General features: G+C 37.8%; 2 protein-coding genes and 1 pseudogene across 5 annotated transcripts; all 3 read left to right on the top strand.

Moving 5' to 3' along the window:
• The first annotated feature begins 142 nt into the window (after positions 1–142).
• On the top strand, positions 143–8,561 carry LOC115981923 (U3 snoRNP-associated protein-like EMB2271). The gene is made up of 7 exons (XM_031104362.1): positions 143–816; positions 1,028–1,370; positions 2,893–3,117; positions 3,553–3,781; positions 4,191–4,369; positions 6,979–7,044; positions 7,993–8,561. Exons 1-7 carry the CDS (start codon positions 344–346, stop codon positions 8,068–8,070), a joined length of 1,593 nt encoding a protein of 530 aa, XP_030960222.1. The 5' UTR covers positions 143–343; the 3' UTR covers positions 8,071–8,561.
• A 1,284-nt stretch (positions 8,562–9,845) lies between these two features.
• LOC115979616 (FACT complex subunit SPT16-like) lies at positions 9,846–14,591 on the top strand. Of its 4 annotated transcripts, none has more exons than XM_031101669.1 (5): positions 9,846–10,141; positions 10,420–10,494; positions 10,679–10,764; positions 10,924–11,027; positions 11,118–14,591. In XM_031101669.1, the coding sequence occupies exon 5, from the start codon at positions 11,145–11,147 to the stop codon at positions 14,355–14,357; it is 3,213 nt and encodes a 1,070-aa protein (XP_030957529.1). In that variant the 5' UTR covers positions 9,846–10,141; positions 10,420–10,494; positions 10,679–10,764; positions 10,924–11,027; positions 11,118–11,144; the 3' UTR covers positions 14,358–14,591. The 4 variants fall into 4 exon arrangements, with proteins under 4 accessions (XP_030957529.1, XP_030957530.1, XP_030957528.1 ...); XM_031101670.1 differs by having other exon boundaries at positions 10,420–10,505; positions 11,123–14,591; XM_031101668.1 differs by having other exon boundaries at positions 10,420–10,505.
• A 1,229-nt stretch (positions 14,592–15,820) lies between these two features.
• On the top strand, positions 15,821–18,214 carry LOC115980263 (annotated as a pseudogene).
• Positions 18,215–22,388: the final 4,174 nt, after the last annotated feature.

Genomic DNA, 22,388 nt, shown 5'->3' with positions numbered 1-22,388 from the left:
ACCAACCCGAGACGGGATTGGATCGGTTTTGTAGAGTTGTTGGATTTGTTGCACACCCCAAACGGCTTTTAAGTCCAATCCAGTCTAACCCCAAAGCCCATTAAGAACCAAAAATTTGCAGCACCCTCGCCCTAACAAGTAACGACAACAGTTTGTCTGTATAATTCTTCAAAACTCTAAACCCTCTGAAAAACCCTAAGGTCCCGCCGGAAACCCAAAAAAAAAGAAGCAATCAAACAAAGAGCTTTTTTACTAAAACCCTAACGAGAAAAACTTTTCCTTCACTTTCTCGGGCATTTTCTCAGCTACCAAAAGCATTTTAGGCAGCTCAATCTATATCAAAATGAAGAAGAAAGTGTCGGCAGCTCCAAGAGGAGGAGGAGGAGGAGGAAGAGGAAGAGGAAGAGGAGGTAGAGGAAGAGGAGGGGCAAGAAAGGACGAGAAATTTTCGGAGGATTCGTTTTTCATGGCGGAATCGAAGAAGCGGCGGAAGATTTCGGACGATGCGGACGTGATAGACAGCGGCGAGTCGGACGATGAGAGGGGTTATGGATTCCGCGGCGGTTCCGATGGGGAATATGACGGCGGCGAAGTTGAGACCGCCGACGAGGTGAGGCAGCGCGTGGCTATGGCACAGTTGGATAAGTATCGTAGAATTGCTAAGGAAGAAGAGGACGAAGACGATGAGGACGACAGCGATGAAGGGATCGATAGGGTAGGCGAGAAGGAAGGCCTCAGGGACTCGCTTGTCGCGAAAATTTTGCAGCAGGAGCAGCTGGAAGAGAGTGGCCGTGTTCGCCGAGCTATGGCCTCTAGGTATTGTATTGCTTTTTCATTAGTGTCTATTGGTTTTAGCAGGTTTTGTTTAGTAAAATTTGTAGCATTTGGTTCTGAATTGGGTGCTAATTCAATTAGAAAATGGCGGCCTTAATACTTGTATTCTGAACAATATGATTGATTTTGAGTTAAGAATGTTTATTTATGAGAATATGTAGAACATGTATGTATGATCTACAATGCAATTCAGGGTACAAAAGCCGAAAGCTACTGGTGGGTTCAAAGTGTTATTGAAGCACAAACAATCTGTGACTGCTGTGGCATTGTCAGAGGATGACTCGAGGGGCTTTTCAGCTTCCAAGGATGGCAACATTTTGCATTGGGATGTAGAAAGTGGGAAACGCGAAAAATACCAATGGCCTAGTGATGATGTAATAAGGTCCCATGGAGCCAAGAATCCACAAGGTTCAGCTAAGAAGCATAGTAGAAATGTTTTAGCACTAGCTGTTAGCTCTGACGGTCGGTATTTGGCTACTGGAGGATTAGATCGCCATGTTCATTTGTGGGATACCCGTACACGAGACCATATTCAGGTAAATCTAGTTTATTACTTTTTTTTTTTTTTTGGAAAAAAATGTGTGATGATTCAAAACTTATTGTGGTTTTTGTTTAAACAATTACGTTGATTGGGTTTAACTGTGGAATGTCAGCGACCTATCAGAACATGTGACATTTAGTGACAGACAATAGAGAGCCTCTGCTGAATAAACAGGGTCTTAGAATTAAAGGGGTTATTCTACATTCTGGAGTCCACTTAAACTACGTCCTGGGTGTTAAATAAATGTTTTGTATGGTACCAAAGTTCACTTAATCTGGGTTATTTTGCGCAAAAAAGATGTAAAAAAAAGTACTGTACCCCCCTGCCTGAGACTTTCACTCCCCTGGTCAAATCAGCCAAGCTGGTCCAGTCCCCACTTGGTGACAATTGAGCTACAAGCCTCTTGGCTTGAAGATGCCCAGATATTTTGCACACTGAAATGCTTACGCTCCGTTTGTTTCAATGTAAAATATTTTCAAATGTAAAATTTTTTACATGTAAACATTTTCAGGAAAAAAATTAAGTGTTTGGATTGAACTCAATACTAGAAAATGCAAATACAAACCAACAACCACCAACCACCACAAACCCAATCACCACAGTCATCAACAACCACCTAAATCACAACCGGAGAGAAAAAATCAACAAAAGCCAGCCACCCACCGCAGCCAACTCAGCCACCACTACCCACAAACGCACCCAGCCCCCACTGCAACCCCCAAGCCATCCCAAAAACCCAAATCGTGAAGGAATGAAAAACCCACTGACTCTCAGCGATTCAAGATCAGAGATCTTAGTAGCAGCGTTTCTAGATTTGAAACTAGATCCAAGCAATGAGCAATGGAACGGCAGTGATAGCGACCTTGGGCCTCTCACGGCAACTTCTCCGACGACAAAACAAGTCGAGATCTGATGGTGGTGCCACCAGAATGGAGGCAAAGAGCGGCAAAGGGTGTTGGTTGAGTGGAGCGAAGAGTGGCGTGCCGGTGGGTGCTGTCGCTAGTTTGGGCAAGTGTGAGAGTGGATGAGTAAAGTATGAGAAAGAGGGAGAAAGAGTCGGGTGTGAGGCTGTGTGATTTTTGTAAAATGTTTTACACTTGTTTTTTTTGGTAAAATATTTTACTAGTTTTTATGCACAAAGTTTTAGTCAAAGGAAAATATTTTACTACTTTGACTATATTTTACCTCCAATCAAACACTTGAAAATGGGAAAATATTTTACGAAAAATATTTTACATCGAAACAAACAGAGCGTTAGATTCATAATTATGATCTGTCTATTAATATTGACAAGATCTTTGAATAATTTCTCAAATGGCAGACATCCTGAACAGGTGACGGACTGCTGAGTTTTGAGAGGATTCTCCTTATGGACTATCTATGTTTGCAAGTTGAACTTCAAAATTTATGTATCTAATATAAATTTTTTATTTCCTGACACTGTTAGGGCAACATTTAAAACCTGAAGTTTATGGATCTTATGTACCATTCTTAATTGTCTGTGGTGTGTTTAACAGGCCTTTCCAGGTCACAGAGGATCTGTATCATGTTTAACCTTTAGGCAAGGGACTTCAGAACTTTTCTCTGGTTCATTTGATCGAACAGTCAAGATATGGAATGCAGAAGACAGAGCCTACATGAATACATTATTTGGCCACCAGAGTGAAGTATTATCTATTGATTGTTTACGGAAGGAAAGGGTGTTGACTGTTGGACGAGATCGAAGCATGCAGTTGTTTAAGGTAAAGCATCTTTCAGTGATTCCTTGCAAATAGATTTACTTAGTTGAAATAAAATTACATAGATAATGTCAACTTTGCATAATAGCAGAAGTTGACATGAAGGGTGATGGCAAAGGAAAGGACACGGTTTATACTGTACTTAAATTAGATCTTTCCAAGAGTACATTTAATAAACTTAAAGTAAACATACCCGAAGGAAATGCCAAGAGCCTCATAGCTCAGTGGCATTGCACTGATGCTTGAAACTGAGTCCAATTGCTACTGCAGATATGTGGTTTTAAAGGGAGAACTCTGGTCCACATATTTTTATAGATTATTGTTTTCTTTCAGTAGTAAATTTGAGTTTTTGTGGTGCTTTTTTTCTGTATCTGTTGGATTTGTCTTTCATGTTGTTATATTTGGTCTTGACATCACCTTCTATGCTTTGTGAAATAGGTCCCTGAGGAGTCACGTTTAGTATTTCGTGCCCCTGCATCTTCTCTGGAGTGTTGTTGTTTTGTTAGTAATGATGAATTCTTATCTGGCTCCGATGATGGAAGTATTGAGCTTTGGACCATGTTGCGAAAGAAGCCTGCACACATTGTAAAGAATGCTCATCCTTTGTTGGCTGCAAACACAAATCTCGAGCAAAAAAATAGTGAAATAATCCCTAATGGACATAAAGGTAAAATTGTAAAATTCTGTTTTCATATTATCTATCATGGAAATTATATGTAATGTTGAAGTATCAAATGGTCCTATCAATCTTTAAATTTCTAGGATTACTCTATTTTTGGAGGAAGTAAAGATTTTGTAGTCAGTGAGAAAAGATCTCATCGATTTTCTTATTCCATGCCTTCTGTCATTTACAAGTGGGTATAAAATTACTTTACCCCTGGAGAGGACATCAGGTGTTATACTTTGTGTTGTTTAAACTGAAATCCCTCAATCTTTAAAAATAATTGGTGGAAAACAGAATTCTAATATATTGTATTTTTGGGATAAGTATATTCTAAAATACTTTATTAATCTTTCTTTGTGCTTTCTCATTTCACCTGTATTCTAATGACATGCTAATGACTTCCATACTGCAGAAAATGGTAACCATAGTTATGAAAGCTATCATTGTCAATCAGCATATTCCTGGGTCAGTTCTGTCACTGTATGTAGAAACAGTGATCTTGCTGCATCAGGAGCCGGTAATGGTTCTGTTCGATTATGGGATATTGAAAGTGAGACCAAGGACATTCGACCATTGTTTGACCTTCCATTGGTAAGCCAAAGCAATATTAAAAATAATTCTTAAATCTTTTTGCAATCAGAATTTACCAACATTGTACTTATTAAAAAAAATACCAACAGTGTGAATATAGCGATTACTATGGATTATACTTTGGTGATATATATATTCTTATTTTTTCAAAAGAAGTTCAAATGTGAATATATTCTAATTTTTAAGAAATAAAAATTGATAATAATTGTGTGTGAATTTTTTTATCTATCTATATAAAAAAAAAATCCTGTATTTAGAATAATTAGTAAATACTTTTTTTAATATATATATTTTTTCTTTTTTTTTAATATGGATTATGCTTTGGGGTATTTCTTAATGTTAAGATTTGTTTCAATTACTAGTACTATTATATTGCTCAATGGACTTTTGATATGCAGGCCAACTTTGGTATGTTTAGGTTTTTATGGTTGGTAGAAATTTTGTCTAGAGTAGAACTATAGAGATATGAAATGGAGCCTTTTTGAAGATTATATAATTAAGATTTCATTTGAGCATAATGTGGTTAAAAGAATTGAATGTTCATTACATTAAGTTCTACTCAGCTTTATCTAGCAGTCTCTTTGGATGTCCTGGATGCTTCAAATCAAATTGAGAGAGGAAAGATTTTATTGGCCAAGCCGAATGTTAGGAATCCTGAATGTGCATGCTGCCTTGTGTTAGTGCATGCTACCTTGTGATTGGTTGTTGTGGACATTAAGGTTGTTGGCAGGGCTATGTGTGCACGTGCATGCATCAGTGTGAGACAAGCTTGTGAGCATATGCATGGAGACTAGGGCTTGTTGTAACTTATTCATGCTTGCTCATGTTTGTATTTTTAGAGCATGTGCTTCATTAGATAAGCTGTTAGCCGGGCTGTAGGCCAACTGGCAGACAGTTAGAGAGTTGGTCAGGCTATTATTGGCTTTGGCACTTGGCCAACACTTGTATGAATAGGCTTCTGCCTCTTTTCACCTCATTAAGTGGAATATATGTCAATTTCTAGTCTCAATTCTCTCTCAATTTTCAATTATTAAAAAAAAAAAAAAAACTCTCCCAATTCTCCCTCTCTTAGGAGGCCTGGATACCTTGAATCAGCCACTTCACTATACGTTTCACACGCCCATAGTTTCTTAACACCAAACTTACCAAGATAAGTTCTTAGAAAGTCAAACCATGCAACTCAACGACAGTTCATGCTGTTTTCAGTGCAAGGATGAAGGACATCAAGATGATGAATCAACTATTGGAAGAATGTCAAAAAACATTTTATGAAATTAAAAGAAAGTTTAAAGTGAAATCAGTTCTAAACACTCATTCTTCAAGTATACAATGCTCACAATTCATTGCGTTGCAGAAGATTAATTGGTCATGATGTGTTACTGTTTCGTTATCCAAGCACAAGCAAGCTTGATCTAGTAAAAGGAGCTGATCCTGAGCCAAACCCATATTGCTCCCACAATTTGTGGTATTAAGTTCACAAGATGGGAAGATTGCTCTAAGCTTGAAATGATTCAGTGTTGATGTGATTTAGGTTGCTTGTACAGGACTTTTTAGCAGGATTTCTAGACAGCAGGTAAAAATACACTGTGAAGGCTGTTTTAATAGGAGTAAGGTGGCAAGGAAATGACTTCTTGGTTGCTGTTCTAGGGGCTGTGAATGGTGCTGGAGAACAGTGATCTTATATTTTGAGTGGTTTTTGTTGTCCATAACATTGATTTTATGGCGTTGAAAAGTGAACTGGAAATTAAAAAGGAAACAGAGTACATAGGTTTCACACTTAGGATTTCTAAGGCGTTTACTCTAAATTTAGTGAAGTGTTAGTAAACTAGGTTTTAAGCAACAAAAAATCACAATAAGTACCCAATGACATAACTTACCCAATAGCAAAACCCATTGGCCTGACCACAACTACATGTGTCCTGGATTCTTGAATTTTATAAACTGTCCCTAATTCCTAAATATTTAGAATTGAAAATGAGAATTGTAATTAACTAAATAAGCCTATACAAGCTCCAAGGAAGCTTGGTATCATCCAGTATGTGCCAAATCAATTCTTAGGCATTGGAGTTATCCTTGTTTTGCCTACTGTCTTTAGAGACTGTTGCCAGCATCCTCCATCACGTTTAAAGATAGGCTACTGTTCACTCATTTGAACATGAACACATCATTTTTCATTACTCATCTTACTAGATAATAGTTAATCGATATACTGTGTTAAACTGTCAGCAATACAAGTGGATGGCAGGGATTTCACAATTCCCATTTGGCAAGTATCTATGTCAACGATTAATTTCCAGGCCGGATATTGGGAATTAACAATGTGTTGATTCCCTTGTGCCTTCTTTATTGAAGAGGGGAAAACCTATTGTGTGCATTGATTTAAGTCAGAGTGCTGCCCTTGATTTGGTTATATAAACATCATCCCCCTCCCCCCCCCCCTCTCCCTGCAAACACTTTTTATTTTTTACTTTATTTCTTATCTCTTTCTTTGGTTTATTAATGAGATCTTTTGATCTTGGGCTCACAATCTGATTGGTTGTCTGATTTGGTTTAGAGAGCCACCGAAAGAAACTTGTTTTTCCCTTACTTGAGTTATTTGTGTAACACAGGTTGGGTTTGTGAATTCCTTAGCTTTTGCAAAATCTGGACAGTTTCTGGTTGCTGGAGTTGGGCAGGTAATTTTTTGTCCCATATCTGCCATCTATGACATAACCCTTTCTGAATATGGTATGAGAACTTGATTTGCCATGATTTAAGAAAAGCTGATCTTTAATTTGAAATTTCTAAGATCCCTATATTTAGTCACTTATCAAAAAATAATATCAAATCCTAGAAATTCCCCACACACACTTTGTTCCCCTGCACCTTTCAAACGAAGTTAATCCTCTTTCTGTCCAAAAATATAAGGGCAGGTTCATCAATCTATAATTTTGGTTGATGAAATTTGATTAAAGGATAGTTTTCAAAAACCCAAATGAATCCAGGAGAGGTTGAATTATTGATAGCACCTGGCCTTCAACTATTAGGAATTCCCCTTGATTACCTGATAGACAGTTTTGATGGGTGGGGTCATGTATTATCCATGTTTTACTCCCCAAGGGTGGGTCCAAAGGGTATTGCCTTTGTGAGGATCTCATCATTTAAAAAAAGAAAGTGTAGACAGCAGAACCTAGGATGCATTTGAAATCATTACTGAAAGAGGGGGTCCGGGGGAAGATATCAAGTGGGATAAAAGAAATTAATGTTCTAATGTATGTATAAGGAAAAGATACAAGCTCAAAATTCATGAGGTAAACGTGAATCTGAACTTCTGTCTGAAAAGAATCCTAGTCTCACTAGGTACTATTACCTTCGAACCTTGGAGGTCCTTCCCTCTCTTGTGGGGCTGATGAGGCTTCTCCAAGCTTTTCCTTTCTAACCATTTTCCATTCGAAATGCACAAAGAATGTGGAACTAAAAGTATGGAAATAAATTTCTGGATTTAATTTTTGACATTTAATAAGGCAGAAAACCATGGTACTGTTAAATTGCAAGTCAGTTTCTTCCATTTATAAAATTCTCTTTTGTTATGCTTCACTTGGTGTCTACTGTTCACATTTTAACATGATAAATCTCTGCAACAGGAACCTCGTTTGGGAAGGTGGGGACGTATCAAATCTGCTCAGAATGGAATTGCGGTTCATTCCCTTAAGCTCTCATAAGATGGGCAAATGATTTTTGTAGCTCTCCAATTTTGACTAATCTGAGTTTTTAAGTAAAATGAAAAAAACATTTCTCGGCCTGGTCCAAATGATATATATTTAATTACCCTTCATTTTAACACTTAGTGGCTTTGTATCCTGTCTTGTAAGTTTATTATTCTTGTTTTGTTTCTCTTTCATCTGAGGGGAAATAGGAAATCATGTTTTTAATGTGAAATGCACTTATTCATCTTATGGTAAGAGAAAGTGCTTGGAAGAAACTTCAATTAGCACTTGGGATGGGATAGCTTTGTGATATCGGATGTTTGTCTGTGGGTCATTCAAGTGTTTGAATGTAGATTTTTATTGGGAGAGAAAAGTAAGAAAATGATATAGATGTTTTGATCATACTTCAAAGACAAACTTTAATTAGTGCCTTGGTATAATCTCAAAAAATTATCCAGGGAACAATTGAATTTTAGTTTTTGATTGGAACATTTATGTGATTTTGCACATTTTAGATCCAAGATGGATAGAGCCTTGAGCTTGATTCCTGAATTCTTATGATTTATTTAATAATATATTACTTATCCTCTGGTTGGTTGGCAAGAAAAATTAGGAGAAATGGAAAACTGCAGGTTAGTTTCAGTGTTTTTATTTTTGTTCTCTTAAGTAAATGTGAACTAGTTTCTTCCCCAAAAAAAAAAAAATTAATAGCTTCAAAAAACTTTAATATGTTGATTCTATAGGCATATTTCTCTCTTTAGAATTGAGCATGAAGCAAAAGAGAAAACTACCCAATTGCATAAATGAGTTAAGTTAAAACGTTGAGCTTCCAAAAGGTTTTGATGGTTTCAATTGTAGAAAGTTGATTTATGTTTCAATGAGAATGATTAACATAGATTTTAATCAAATGCACTTGTTTGAAATAAGAAACCTCTACTGTGGGCACAGGTGCAACTAAATTGCTAAGAGCTTATACAATTATAATCCCTTAAAATGGAACTATTAAGTCTTTGACTATTGTGAATCATTCACAAACTATGTACAAATATATATATATGTTTGTACATATTATATAATAATAATATAATTATCCTTTTTTTTTAAAATTATATTTTACACTTACAGTTTCCAAACAATGAGGTGATAATTTAAACATATTCATTTAAAACTTAACAGCTAACTGCCCTAACCTGATTTTCCCGCCATGTAGTGTACAAAATCACAAAAAATGAACTAATTTCCCGCCACTGCCCACGCAAACGACGTCGTCGAGCTTACTCAGCTAAAAAAAAAAACAATTAAAAAAACGACACCGTCTGCAACCCACAATCACTGCAAATCCCAAAACCACCCCTACACAAAACCCAAAAATACAACCCAAACCAACCTCACAAGCCCGTAATTTCCACCAATTCCACTGTCCTTTTCCGTCAAAAAAAAAAAGCCAAAAATTAATTTTACCTTTACATTTATTTCCCGCCCATCTTTAACAAAAAACCATTTCCCGCCACCGCCAACGAAACGACGTCGTCAACACCCTAAAACGACACCGTCCGCAACCCAAATTGCCCTTATCAGCCACTACACACACAAAATCCCCAAACTAACCCTACGCAAAACCCAAAATCTACCCCCAAATCCACCGTAATTCCTCCAAACACCACTGTCCTTTTCCGTCACATTAAAAATCCAGGGGCACTCAAACAACGGTCTTAGCTCTCTCATATAAATACCCCCCAGACCCCCCAAAATTTCCATTTCTCTCTTCTGTCTCTCTCTGAAATTTTCTCTCTTCGAAATCTCTCTCTCTCTCACCGAAATCTCTCTCTCACTTCTATTCTCTCTCTCTCTCTCTCTCTCTCTGATATTCCACTTCGCCGATATTTCGGCCCTTTTGTTAAAAGCCAAAAGCTTGGCCGTAACCCTAAATAACCATTATTGTAATATTCAAAATCACTATTATCATTGTTTCTCTTTTGTTATTGTTTATATAGCTTATTAGCCCTAGGGTTTCAACTTTAACGATAAGGTTCTGATATTTCTGAACACGAAGAGATTTGAAGAAGGTCTTCGAGTTAATCAAAATGTGAGTATTTCTAACTCTGCTTTTTTGGGTTTTGTTTGATTTTATTTCTGTTGTTTTTGGTTGCTTCTAGGGTTTTTTTTTTTGGCTTATTGAAGTTGCGGTGGAAACCCTAATTAGGGTTTAAAAATGGAGGGGTTTTGATTTTGGTTATATGTGTTTGGTTTCTTTGGGTTTTTTGGCGGTTTCTGTTACGCTAAACCCTAATTTCGGTGTGAATTTGTATGTTTGGAACCCTAACCCTAACCCTAACTTTTTTTTGTGTGTTTTGTGTGTTGAAGATTGATTGGTTGAGCTGGAGTGTGAAGTTTGGGTCGAGCTTGGCTTCTGGGATTTGTTGAAGCTGGTCTGTGAAGGTCTGGGGAATGTGAGTGTTTTTGGGTTCGATTTTGTTGGTTTTAGGGGTTTCTGGAGGGTTTCGAAGTTGCTGGAACCCTAATTTGGGGGTTTTTCTGGGATTCTGTTTTGTGGGTTTTTGTGGGTCTGTTTTGTTGTGTTCGAAATCCTAACCCTAGCTTTGTTATTTTGTGTGTTTGGCAGACCCAGAGTATGAACTTCAACTCGAATCAGCTTTGAAGAACAAGCCCTTGATCTGAAGAGTGTTTGAGAGCCCATGTGAAGTTCGAGTAAGTGAAGTCCTATGCTTTGATTTCTATGATCTTAGTGGGTTTTTGAAGCTTTTTGAAGTTGGTGAAACCTTAATTTAGGCTTTTAATTTAAATTTTTATTATTATTATTTTGATGAATTTTGAAGTCTAACCCTAGCTTTATATTATGCTCTGAAGATTGGTCAGAATACCATTAGTACACAAGTTTAACCATAATTGGCATCATTATCTTGAGCTTGTCCTCCTAAGATCAAAGAGCTTCTTTGTGACTATCGAGATATGTAAGTTTTCTGCTTCAGTTTCATCAAATTTTAGGGTTTTTCAGTTAGTTGGTTTTAGTGTGTTGAATAATTTTCCATTATGTTGTGCAGCACAGTTATCAGCCCTATACTTAGCCAATGGCTGATCAACGGAATGGAAGTGGGCAACCTTCTAATGGGAAGGCTAGTGCAGCAGCAAATTCTTATTCAATTGATTTGGATAAATTCACTACACGATTGAAGTCTCTATACTCACATTGGAATGACAACAAGGATGATATGTGGGGCACTTCTGATGTCCTTGCTATTGCCACGCCTCCACCTTCAGATGATCTGCGGTACCTCAAGTCCTCGGCATTGAACATCTGGTTGCTGGGTTATGAGTTCCCAGAGACTATAATGGTTTTTATGAAAAAACAAATCCATTTTTTGTGTAGCCAAAAGAAGGTCTCTCTTCTTGAAGTTGTGAAGAAGTCTGCTAAGGATGCTGTTGGTGTAGATGTTGTGATGCACGTGAAGGCAAAGAATGATGATGGAAGTGGTCTAATGGATGCTATATTCCGTGCTATCCATGCTCAATCAAAAGTGGATGGCCTTGATACGCCGCTGGTTGGGTATATTGCAAGGGAGACTCCTGAAGGGAAACTTTTGGAGTTGTGGGCAGAGAAACTAAAGAACGCAAAGTTCCAGCTCAGTGATATTACTGGTGGGTTGTCTGATCTGTTTGCTGTGAAGGACAAGGATGAGATTGTGTGTGTCAAGAAAGCTGCTTACTTGTCTGCTCATGTGATGAAGAAAGTTGTAGTTCCAAAGCTTGAGAATGTAATTGACGAGGAAAAGAAAATCAGTCATTCCTCATTGATGGATGAGACTGAGAAGGCCATTTTGGAACCAACTAGAGCTGGTGTGAAGCTGAAGGCAGAGAATATTGACATTTGCTATCCTCCAATTTTTCAGAGTGGAGGGGAATTTGATCTCAGACCTAGTGCTGCCAGTAATGATGAGATGTTGTACTATGACTCTGCCAGTGTTATTATATGTGCCATTGGATCACGATATAATAGTTACTGCTCGAACATTGCAAGAACATTCTTGATTGATGCCAACCACCTTCAGAGCAAGGCTTATGAGGTTCTTCTTAAGGCCCAAGAAGCTGCGATAAGTGCATTGAAGCCTGGTAACAAGGTCAGCGCTGCATATCAAGCTGCCATTTCTGTAGTTGAGGCAGATGCTCCTGAGTTAGTTGCAAATTTGACAAAATCTGCTGGGACAGGAATTGGTCTTGAATTTCGTGAGTCGGGGTTGACTATCAATGCCAAAAATGATCGAGTGGTGAAAGTAGGAATGATATTTAATGTGTCAATTGGTTTTCAGAACTTGCAGACACAGACCAAGAACACAAAAAATCAAAATTTCTCCCTGCTGCTTGCTGATACAGTAGTTGTCACTGATGAAAAGACAGAGTTGGTGACTTTAGCAAGCTCTAAAGCCATTAAGGATGTGGCTTACTCTTTCAATGAGGAGGAGGAAGAAGAAGAAAAGCCTAAAGCTAAAAAAGCTAAAACTGAGACTAATGGCACTGAGGCCTTGTTGTCTAAGACAACACTCAGGTCAGATGTTAATGAGATCTCAAAGGAGGAATTACGAAGGCAGCATCAGGCAGAACTTGCCCGACAGAAAAATGAAGAAACTGCCCGGCGTCTAGCTGGTGGTGGACCTGGGGCTGGGGACAAAAATGCTGCTGTGAAGGCTTCAACTGAATTGACTGCCTATAAGAATGTGAATGATCTCCCCCCTCCAAGAGATTTGATGATTCAGATTGACCAGAAGAATGAAGCTGTTCTTCTGCCTGTTTATGGAAGTATGGTCCCTTTTCATGTGGCTACCATCAGGACAGTTTCTAGCCAGCAGGACACCAATCGAACTTGTTATATCAGAATAATCTTTAATGTGCCTGGGACCCCTTTCAATACTCAAGATGCGAACTCATTGAAATTCCCAGGGGCTATATATCTGAAGGAGGTTTCATTCCGCTCCAAGGACCCAAGGCACATAAGTGAAGTGGTACAGCAGATCAAAACGCTCCGGCGGCATGTTATGGCTAGGGAGTCAGAGAGAGCTGAGAGGGCAACTTTGGTTACTCAGGAGAAACTTCAACTAGCTGGTAACAGATTTAAGCCAATTAGATTGACTGACCTTTGGATTCGTCCTGTTTTCGGTGGCCGTGGAAGGAAGATACCTGGTACTCTTGAAGCTCATGTGAATGGGTTTCGTTTTTCAACTACAAGGCAAGATGAGCGTGTGGATATTATGTTTGCGAACATCAAGCATGCTTTTTTCCAGCCTGCAGAAAATGAGATGATCACTCTGCTCCACTTGCATTTGCACAACCACATAATGGTGGGTAACAAGAAAACCAAGGATGTACAGTTTTATGTTGAGGTGATGGATGTGGTCCAGACCTTGGGAGGTGGAAAGAGATCTGCGTATGACCCAGATGAGATTGAAGAAGAGCAACGGGAGAGGGACAGGAAGAATAAAATTAACACAGATTTTCAGAGCTTTGTGACTCGGGTGAATGATCTCTGGGGGCAGCCTCAATTTAGTGGCCTTGACCTTGAGTTTGATCAGCCTCTAAGAGAGCTTGGCTTCCATGGGGTTCCCTTCAAATCCTCAGCATATATTATCCCATCTTCCACCTGCCTTGTGGAACTGATAGAGACTCCTTTCCTGGTTGTCACTCTAAGCGAGATTGAGATTGTGAATCTGGAGAGAGTTGGACTTGGACAGAAGAACTTTGATATGACGATTGTATTCAAGGATTTTAAGCGAGATGTTCTTCGGATTGATTCCATCCCTTCCACATCACTTGATGGCATTAAGGAATGGCTGGACACAACAGACATCAAGTATTATGAGAGCAGGTTGAATCTGAACTGGCGTCAGATACTGAAGACAATCACTGATGACCCACAGAGCTTCATAGATGAAGGGGGTTGGGAATTTTTGAATTTGGAAGCTAGTGATTCAGAATCTGACAACTCAGAGGATTCAGACAAGGGTTATGAGCCATCAGATGTGGAGCCTGAATCGGACACAGAGGAGGAAGATTCTGACAGTGCATCTTTGGTGGAGTCCGAGGAGGATGAAGAGGAGGATTCAGAACCAGACTCAGAGGAAGAGAAAGGAAAAACGTGGGAAGAGTTGGAGAGGGAAGCAAGCAATGCGGACAGAGAGTTTGGGGATGAGTCAGACAGTGAGGAGGAGAGGAAGAGAAGGAAAGCAAAGGCCTTTGGGAAGTCTCGAGCTGGCCCTAGTAGCAGTGTCCCCAAGAGGGCCAAGTTACGATAGATTTGATAGGAAATCTCTTGTTTCTTAGTCTTTTGTTTTTGTGGTTCAGCAACCAGCAGCTGCTTTTGCTGCAGAATGCAGATGTCTGACTTTAGCTTGGAATTGTTATTTCTTACTAGTTTATTTCGAAGATTTCTTTCTTATGGCAATAGCTTATCTAGAAGACAGGATCTTTTATTGTAAATTGGTTCCATCTCTTTGCTAGAAGTAAAATGATCTCTTTTGGCCGTGTTAGTTCTGATGTTCTATTGCCATGATTAACTGATGAGCTCCCGCCCTCTTAAAATTTTGGGTAAAATACTATTTTGGTCCCTAAACTTTACTAAAAGTTTGTTTTTCATCTCTAAACTTTAAGAAGTTCATTTTTTGTCCCTAAATTAATGAAAATTTCATCTTTCATCCCTAAACTATTAAAAATATTTTATTTATGTCCTTAAACTTTACTAAAATTTTGTTTTTCATTCTTAAATTATTGAAAAAAAGTTCATTTTTCATCCTTATTTTTGTCTCTAAACTATTGAAAATTCTCTTCATAAAGTTTAGGGATGAAAAAAGAACTTTCTAAAGTTTACGGACAAAAAAATAAAAGTAGTATTTTACCCTAAAATTTTCTTAAGAGATCCTTTGAAACAAGAAAAGTCATTCGTGGTAACTGTATGCTTTCAGCAAACTTGAACTTGATGATTTTTGTGCTGAAATTCATGTTCTTGGGTATTTGAGTGATTGTTTTAGTCAGTTATTCATTGTAACCTTCTTTCACAATTTCTGCAAACTATGAATTGCATGGTTTCCTTCTTGTGATAATCATGTTCCTTGATATTTAGGAGACTTTTTTGAAGTCAGATTTCATCTCTTAGGCTTTAAAAAAAAAATTGGCTAGCATTTTTTTTTAAAAATAATTTTAAAGATTGATCTTCCTTATTTCATTTGATATCTACTGGGACATTATTTCTCAGTATGGCCGTATGCATGACTCTTTGACTTTCTACAGTGTTAGGTGTCCCATTAGTTACTGTTATTTTGTATTCATAAGACATTCTTCTCCAGGTGTCCTTAATAAATAAATAGATATACTGCATCATGTGGAGAAGGCGTATTAGAGTACACACAGCAGCTGCACCAGCGGTTGCAGATCTCGGAGAGATGTATTGCCAGGCTGATGTGGATTTTCTTAAAAAATAACTATAAATCCGAAACTATGTTATTAGTTAAGCAATGTTTCAAACTATTTCCGTTTCTAACACTTCGAGTCCAGAGGATTCGATTTTGCCATTTGAAAATGCGTTTGGAAATCGAGTGTGAGAAACCTGAATTTGAAAATCGAGTGTCTCACACTCGATTTCTAAGTGCATTTTCAAATGGCAAAATCGAGTCATCTGGACTCAAATTGTTAGAAACGAAAATAGTTTTAGATGTTGCCTTACTAATAAAATAGTTTGAGGGATTTGGTTATTTAAAAAAAAAATCCGGCTGATGTTGGTGCCGTTGTTTCTGTGTTTAGCAGGCTAGGTTCAATAAAACAGGTCCCTTCTTCTGGTGATGTCGTGTGACTATGGATCTTGATTTTTTTTTTTCTTTTATATAATATTTATTGAAATAACTTGCAGCAATTGAGAAAACGTTGTCCAGTAAACTGGAAGATGCACGAAACTCAGTGCAACTAAGAATTGTTAAAGCCCTTAAAGAGTATCGAAATCTTTATGCTGTGCAACATTGCTTAGGAGACAGGATAATATTTCCAGAGTCTCTGAAGTTCTTGCCTTTGTACGGATTAGCACTTTGTAGATCCACACCTCTTCGGGGAGGATATGCTGATGCTCCACTTGATGAGTGCTGTTCAGCAGGTTACACAATGATGACTCTACCAGTAAAGAAATTGTTGAAGCTTCTATATCCTAGCTTAATACGACAGGAATCACGGGATGAGTATCTTTTGAAGGTAATGAATTACTGGATTCAGTTACGCACTTGTGATGATTTTTATATTAGAACATCCTCAGAATTGGTTTTACTTCTCGCGTTTGCAGGCATCTGCTCAAGTCGATGACTTCAAAAACCTTGAGAAAAGATTACCACTGGCTGCTGAGAACTTAGTTTCCAGAGGCCTTCATTTATATGATGATGGTTTTCGCTTTAATATATGGTTTGGTAGAGCTCTTTCACCTGATGTGGCCATGAATTTACTTGGTGCAGACTTTGCAGCAGAATTGTCAAAGGTATGGTGGATCCCATAAATATAAGTCTAAAAGAAAAAAAAGATAGTGTATGATAGTCTGTAAAATAAATAACATAAAATAAAATCCTTGTGATGGTAATCCTCTCCCCCCCTCCCCCCCCAAACAAAAAAAAAGCATGTACTACAACAACGGCAAGATCAACAAAACCCAGTTTTTGGGGTTGGTTATGGATCTTTGCCATTTGATCATATCCAAGATCTTAATCTCTATTATCTCCTTAATTAACATGTCATTTTCTACTACTTCAATATGTTATTTTAGGTATTCTTCTATAGGTGGAGCTTGTGTCCAGTGGCCAGTGCCACTGGACACGTTGCGATGCAGACACGTGTCCAGTGGCCACTGGACACAAGCCATTCCCTTCTTCTACCTCCTTCCGTTCCCCAATTTGAATCAAAGCATGTACTTTTTCCTTTCACTTTGGACTTTGATGTGCCTATGCTTGTCCTAGGGGGCGGGCTGTTTGGGAAATTAATAATTTATCAGCTTGGGTCCGATCTTGATGTGTTGTTTGATAAACAGATTTTTAGTTTTGTTTATCTTGAGACCAGCTTTTTCTTGGTTCTATTTGGAATTTTCAGATTCATCTGTATCCTTATAAAACAAATTTTCTCTACAAAGCATCAAATACTGTTCACTCTATCTGCAGCTGACTTGCTTTTGGGGCTCCCTAACAACTCTTCTAAAGTTCTGTAGTTTTAAACAAAAAAAAAAAAAAAAACCCTTAGTATTCACTTAAATGGTTTTATTCAATGTAGTCTTGGTGTTGAGTTTTATTTAATTAGTGTGGATGTGGCTGCTATACACAGCCAGTGCCTTAAATGCATGCCCAAAAAACCTGTTCCCTTTCATAATCAATCTGTAACTGACTTCCTCTGTTGCAATATTTTTGTTTTTTTTTGTTTGAATCAGGTTACCCCTTCTGAGCGTGACAATGAAATGTCAAGGAAGCTGATAGGGATACTTAAGAATTTAGAGAAAGTGACCCTTCATATTATCATGTGTCATCTTGTAAGACAAGGAGAACATCCCAGAGAAGGCTTTCCTTCTTCTCTCCGATCTTGTTGAGGACCAGATGGGGGGTGCTAATGGTTATGTAGATTGGATTCTACAAATACACCGGCAAGTTCAGCAAAATCCATAGTATACCAAGTTCAGCAATTTTTGTAATATATAGGTAATGAATTCTTCTGTTAATTTTGGGTCTACTTGGGACATTGCTTCAGAATGTTTTCAATTAGGAACTATGGTGTGTCAAATCATTTAGGCTGTGTTTTAGGATTACAATTATAAACAGCTTATTGAGAACATCTCTGTTTGAAAATACTTCTTAAAAAAAAAAAAAACTATGTTTGAAAAGTAATGATTTTCATGTTTTGATGTCTTCCTTGACTTGTATTCTGCAGGGGGCTTAACATGCTTGTTCTGTGCCTCATCCATACATTGATGGAACGTTTCATTCAATGTAATTATCAGTTTGGATTCAGACATCGGTTTCCCTCGAGAAGCGTTGATGGTTGAGTTGATGAACTGGTCACCAGACGTCGAACAATTGCTTTGTCCATCACAGGATGTAATAATTAGGGGATCTTACTTAGTGATATAATCTTATGCTTCTTGTCTTTAAATTGAGAAGAAAAATAGAAAAAAAATAAAATTGAATGCGATATCTTAACTAACTACTTTAGCTTCTTCTTCTTTTTCTTTTTCTTTTTTCTTTGAAAAAAAAAAAAAAAAAAAAATCTAGTTTGTGTTGTATTATGATTCCCCCCCCCCCCCCCCCCCCACACACACACACACACACACAGAACGCATGATTGTTTGGAAGAGATGCAAAGTTTGTTCATTAAATTATTGGGTTTTGTTATGTCACAATGATAATATTTGAAGAAACATTCGTTTCCTTATCTTCGGCTTAGCATGAATCTACTTCTGTGCTCTGCATGTCTTGGTATTTTGCATGGCTCCAACCCATCAGGTAGTTTGGTTTGTGAATAACCTGATTGGCAACCCAAGATGAATATTCAGCTGCTCCTCCCCTTAAATTCCAAAATGGGTCTTTGAAAGTTGCTATGCTTCACCAATCTGTCACTCTTAAGGAACTTGGTTGGTTCTTTGCTATTGAAAAGCTCAATATCAGTTTTGTAGGTGCTAGATACAGTTTAGTCACAGGGACAATCTTCATCAACTAAAATAACGAACCAGTAATCAAAGTAACTAATGTTATCTGAATGTCTAATCTCCTAAAGGGGAAAAAAATCATTATAGAATTTAATCGAATCTAGATAAATTGATGCACCACTTGAATTGAAATAACAATGAAATAAATTTGAATAGTCAATGGTCCTAATCAGTCCATGTTGATAAGGCTGAAGATCTTTAATTAGGTGGATCGTCCAACTTCTAGCTCAAGGCGGATAAAAGCAACTGTAAAACAAAATATTGGATTGTTACATTTTTTGGGGTGCTTGTACACTCCCATAGAATTGGATTAGATGCATAACACTGACTATCTGATTCTCCTAGGGGTGTGCAAAAAACCGAAGAACCGAAAAAACCGATTCAAACCGACCGAACCGATGCAAAAATTTCGATTCGGTTTCGGTTCGGTTCGGTTTCGGTTTTATTAAATAAAAAACCGAAAAGTTAGGTTCGGTTTTCGGTTGCAAATTTTAATAAACCGAACCGACCGAACCGAACCGAAATATATTATTATAATATAATTTATATTAAATATAATAATATATAACATTTTGTAAATATTTAACTTATGACTACTGACTCACCTTCTGACGCTTTGGCTATTCCAAAATAAAAGCAAAAAACACATACACGCTTTGGGGCATTGGGCCTTTGGCAGCTTTGCGTTGGGCAGTGTACTTCCATCACTTCATATTAAAACAATTCAGATTATTTAGTGATTTAAAATTAAATTTTCAGTGATTCAAAATTCAAACAAATGAAAATAATCTAACGTTGGTGGTCAACCAGGGGATATGATTTGGTCTAAAGTAACTTTTTCAATTTTTTATTCTTTACTTTAGTCATTTTCTTGGCCTGCCACAGCTTTTATAATTTTTTATTAATTTCCTTTAGTCATATCTCTGGTTATGGCAGTGTTTAGCCTGCTTCTTGTCCTGTAGCTGAGGCGGATAGGCCTGTTGTGGCTCAAGCTCCTATTCTCATACTTTTGTACTCTTGCCTTTTTTAATATATCAATTTCTACATTCATGCCTCACATTTTTCAGTTTACACCCTCAGACTTTCCACTCTCTCTCTCTCTCGTTCAGACTTCAGTTCAGACAACCTCCACAGTCCCTACCTCTCACACCGAATCACCCTCTGTCGTCGCCTCCACACGCCACCCTCTCTTATCGCTGTGACTATGGCTGTGTGACGAAAATGGCATCAGCAGCAGGGTCTCCACCATCGCCACCACTCCAAGACAACGTCAACGTCGAGCGCCGCCTCCGGGAAGCCGAGGACCATCTCCGCGAAGCCATAGAGGAGCTCCAAATCTGCTTGATCATCGGCTTCTCATCTCAAGAGTCAAGACGTCAAGACTCACAGTGAGTCTCTTTTGAAAATCTTGATACCCTCTCTCTGTTTTCTGTTTTGGGTTTTGTTTAATACTGAATCTGAATCAATAAAGTTATGGCTTTGAAAATAGTGAATCAAGATCAAGATGTTTATTTTTTCAAGTTTTATTTGTTAGGGATTTGAAAAAATGATAACCCATGTGCTGGGCTGAATCTCTGTTTTGTGTAACAACATACTGAATACTGCATTTTTTTTTAAGCCCAAAATAGAAAATTTTCGGGAAAAACCAAAGTCCCAATTGGCCCAAACTCCAGGCCCAAAAACTGAAACCGACCGAAACACCGACCGAAACCGAAACAAACCGAAACCGACGGTTTGTCAACTATTTCGGTCGGTTTCGGCTGAGACTTTTACCAACCGAAAATTTCGGTTTCGGTTGGCTGGATAAAAAAAAACCGACCGAACCGAACCGATTACAGCTCTAGATTCTCATTCTCCAACAAATCTGCTAATGAACTTTTTCTATAGTATATGCACAATAACATCGTTAATATTCAATTTAGCTTGAATTCTTGACAAAGCAACACCAAATTTTTGGTTCAGACGATCTTCCATAATGGCAAAGGATCAATTAGTCCTTATGAAAGATGCTATATACAAACTGCTACATTTCTTACTTGAAGGCATTCAAAATGAAAACCAGCTGTTAGCAGCTGGGTCTCTGATGTCTTGCAGTGAATATGAAGATGTTATGACTGAGCTGAAAATAAAATCCATCTTTGTGGTTGAAGGAGCACAAGGCTAATGAATTATGATCTTCATCACACACACACACGTATATATATTGCTCCTCCAGTGCGTTGTTGAAAGTCTAGCTTTTGCTAAGAGCTTGCAAGATGAGAGATGCTTGGTTTTGAATCAGGAGAAACTTAATGATGTGCCGGGGCTGTTTGGAAATTTTGATCGGGATTCTCAGGAGGAGACTCTTATGTAAGAATTGAGTTGGATTCCCGGGACAAAATGGAAATCAAGGTTTGTGAAGTGTCTTTGGAACAGTTGATGGGTCCATGAAATGACATTGAGGGCAATGTTCCACACACAGTTCAACTTCAAGCCTTCATCTTTCAATTATCACAAAGAATAAACTACAATTTTTTCTTCTCGGTCTATTTTTTTGTTTTAGATTTAATTTTTAAAGTGCATCTTTCTGTCACGTCAGATTCTTGAGATGTTTGCACTTATCAAGTTTCTGACTCAGATTCTCACGCTTGCTGAGGTTGCTGAAAATGTTTTCTTTTGTCACTATTCCTAAAAAAAAAATGAAAATTCAAATCCAATCTGCCGAGTAACTGGACTAGGTTTTCATTAGTGGAGGTCTTTTAATTTTTTTTTGTGGGAAGGTCCTAAAGAACACAAATATCTAAGAATAGTCTTGATTTCTTAAGTTTTCCTGCTTTCTCAAAGTGAGCACATGAAAAATGTTTACTTTCTAGTGCTGATTTGTAAACATTACCAGCCTTTTTCACAAAATAAAAAGCTTTGCCCGATATGTTGTTGTCTCTAGCCATAATGTTGATCTTGGATTGTATAGGTAGTCATACAAAACTGACTAGTCAAGAAGAATTCCTAACTAATGAGATGGATTTCACGAGAACCATAATCACTCAAGATGAATATAGAATATAGTGTCGCAAAAATGTCCTCAGATTTGAGTCATTTGACAGAGAATACTTCCAGTACTAAATTGAAGAATGAAGAGGAAAATCAGTAGGAACGACTCAAAGGATCGTTGGGAACTTTATCTGCTCTAACACAGAATGATTTTCAATGGAAATCATGATATTCAAAAAGAGAAAGTGTTAAAATTGTCAAACAAGATGATCTTAGCATTTAAGAGGTGCCTTCAACTCCCTGCTAAACTAGCTCTAAGGCAAGTACAGAAGCAGCAGAAGAGGAATGATAAAGTAGTGTAGTTGAGTGAAAGCATGCACATGGTCCCTCTTTTTTTGAGGATAAACGGCAGAGCACATAGTGTAGGGAATTTAACCAAAATTCCAACATGTGAGAAACAAAACAAATAGAGAAAACACACGTCAAAGAAAAATAATCATACGCACAAGATAATATTTACGTGGTTCGGCAATTTACCTATGTCCATAGAGTTGCAGGGATTTCACTATTATTAGAGAAAATACAATAGTGCACAAGAACACTCTCAAGAAACCCAAATCTCAATTACACCCTAGCACTCTCT

The sequence above is a fragment of the Quercus lobata genome, chromosome 3 (genome assembly GCF_001633185.2).
Source record: "Quercus lobata isolate SW786 chromosome 3, ValleyOak3.0 Primary Assembly, whole genome shotgun sequence".
Lineage (NCBI taxonomy): Eukaryota > Viridiplantae > Streptophyta > Magnoliopsida > Fagales > Fagaceae > Quercus > Quercus lobata.
The sequence above is the reverse complement of the archived record's forward strand: the minus strand, read 5'-3'. Positions and strand labels throughout refer to the sequence as shown.

What these genes read in the sequence shown, in the direction of transcription:
- LOC115981923 (XM_031104362.1), top strand. Translation starts at nt 344, where the DNA reads ATGAAGAAGAAAGTGTCGGCAGCTCCAAGAGGAGGAGGAGGAGGAGGA. An exon ending in CGCCGAGCTATGGCCTCTAG is followed by an intron (nt 817 to 1,027) that starts GTATTGTATTGC and finishes AATGCAATTCAG; the next exon opens with GGTACAAAAGCCGAAAGCTA. An exon ending in TGGTTGCTGGAGTTGGGCAG is followed by an intron (nt 7,045 to 7,992) that starts GTAATTTTTTGT and finishes TCTCTGCAACAG; the next exon opens with GAACCTCGTTTGGGAAGGTG.
- LOC115979616 (XM_031101671.1), top strand. Translation starts at nt 11,145, where the DNA reads ATGGCTGATCAACGGAATGGAAGTGGGCAACCTTCTAATGGGAAGGCT.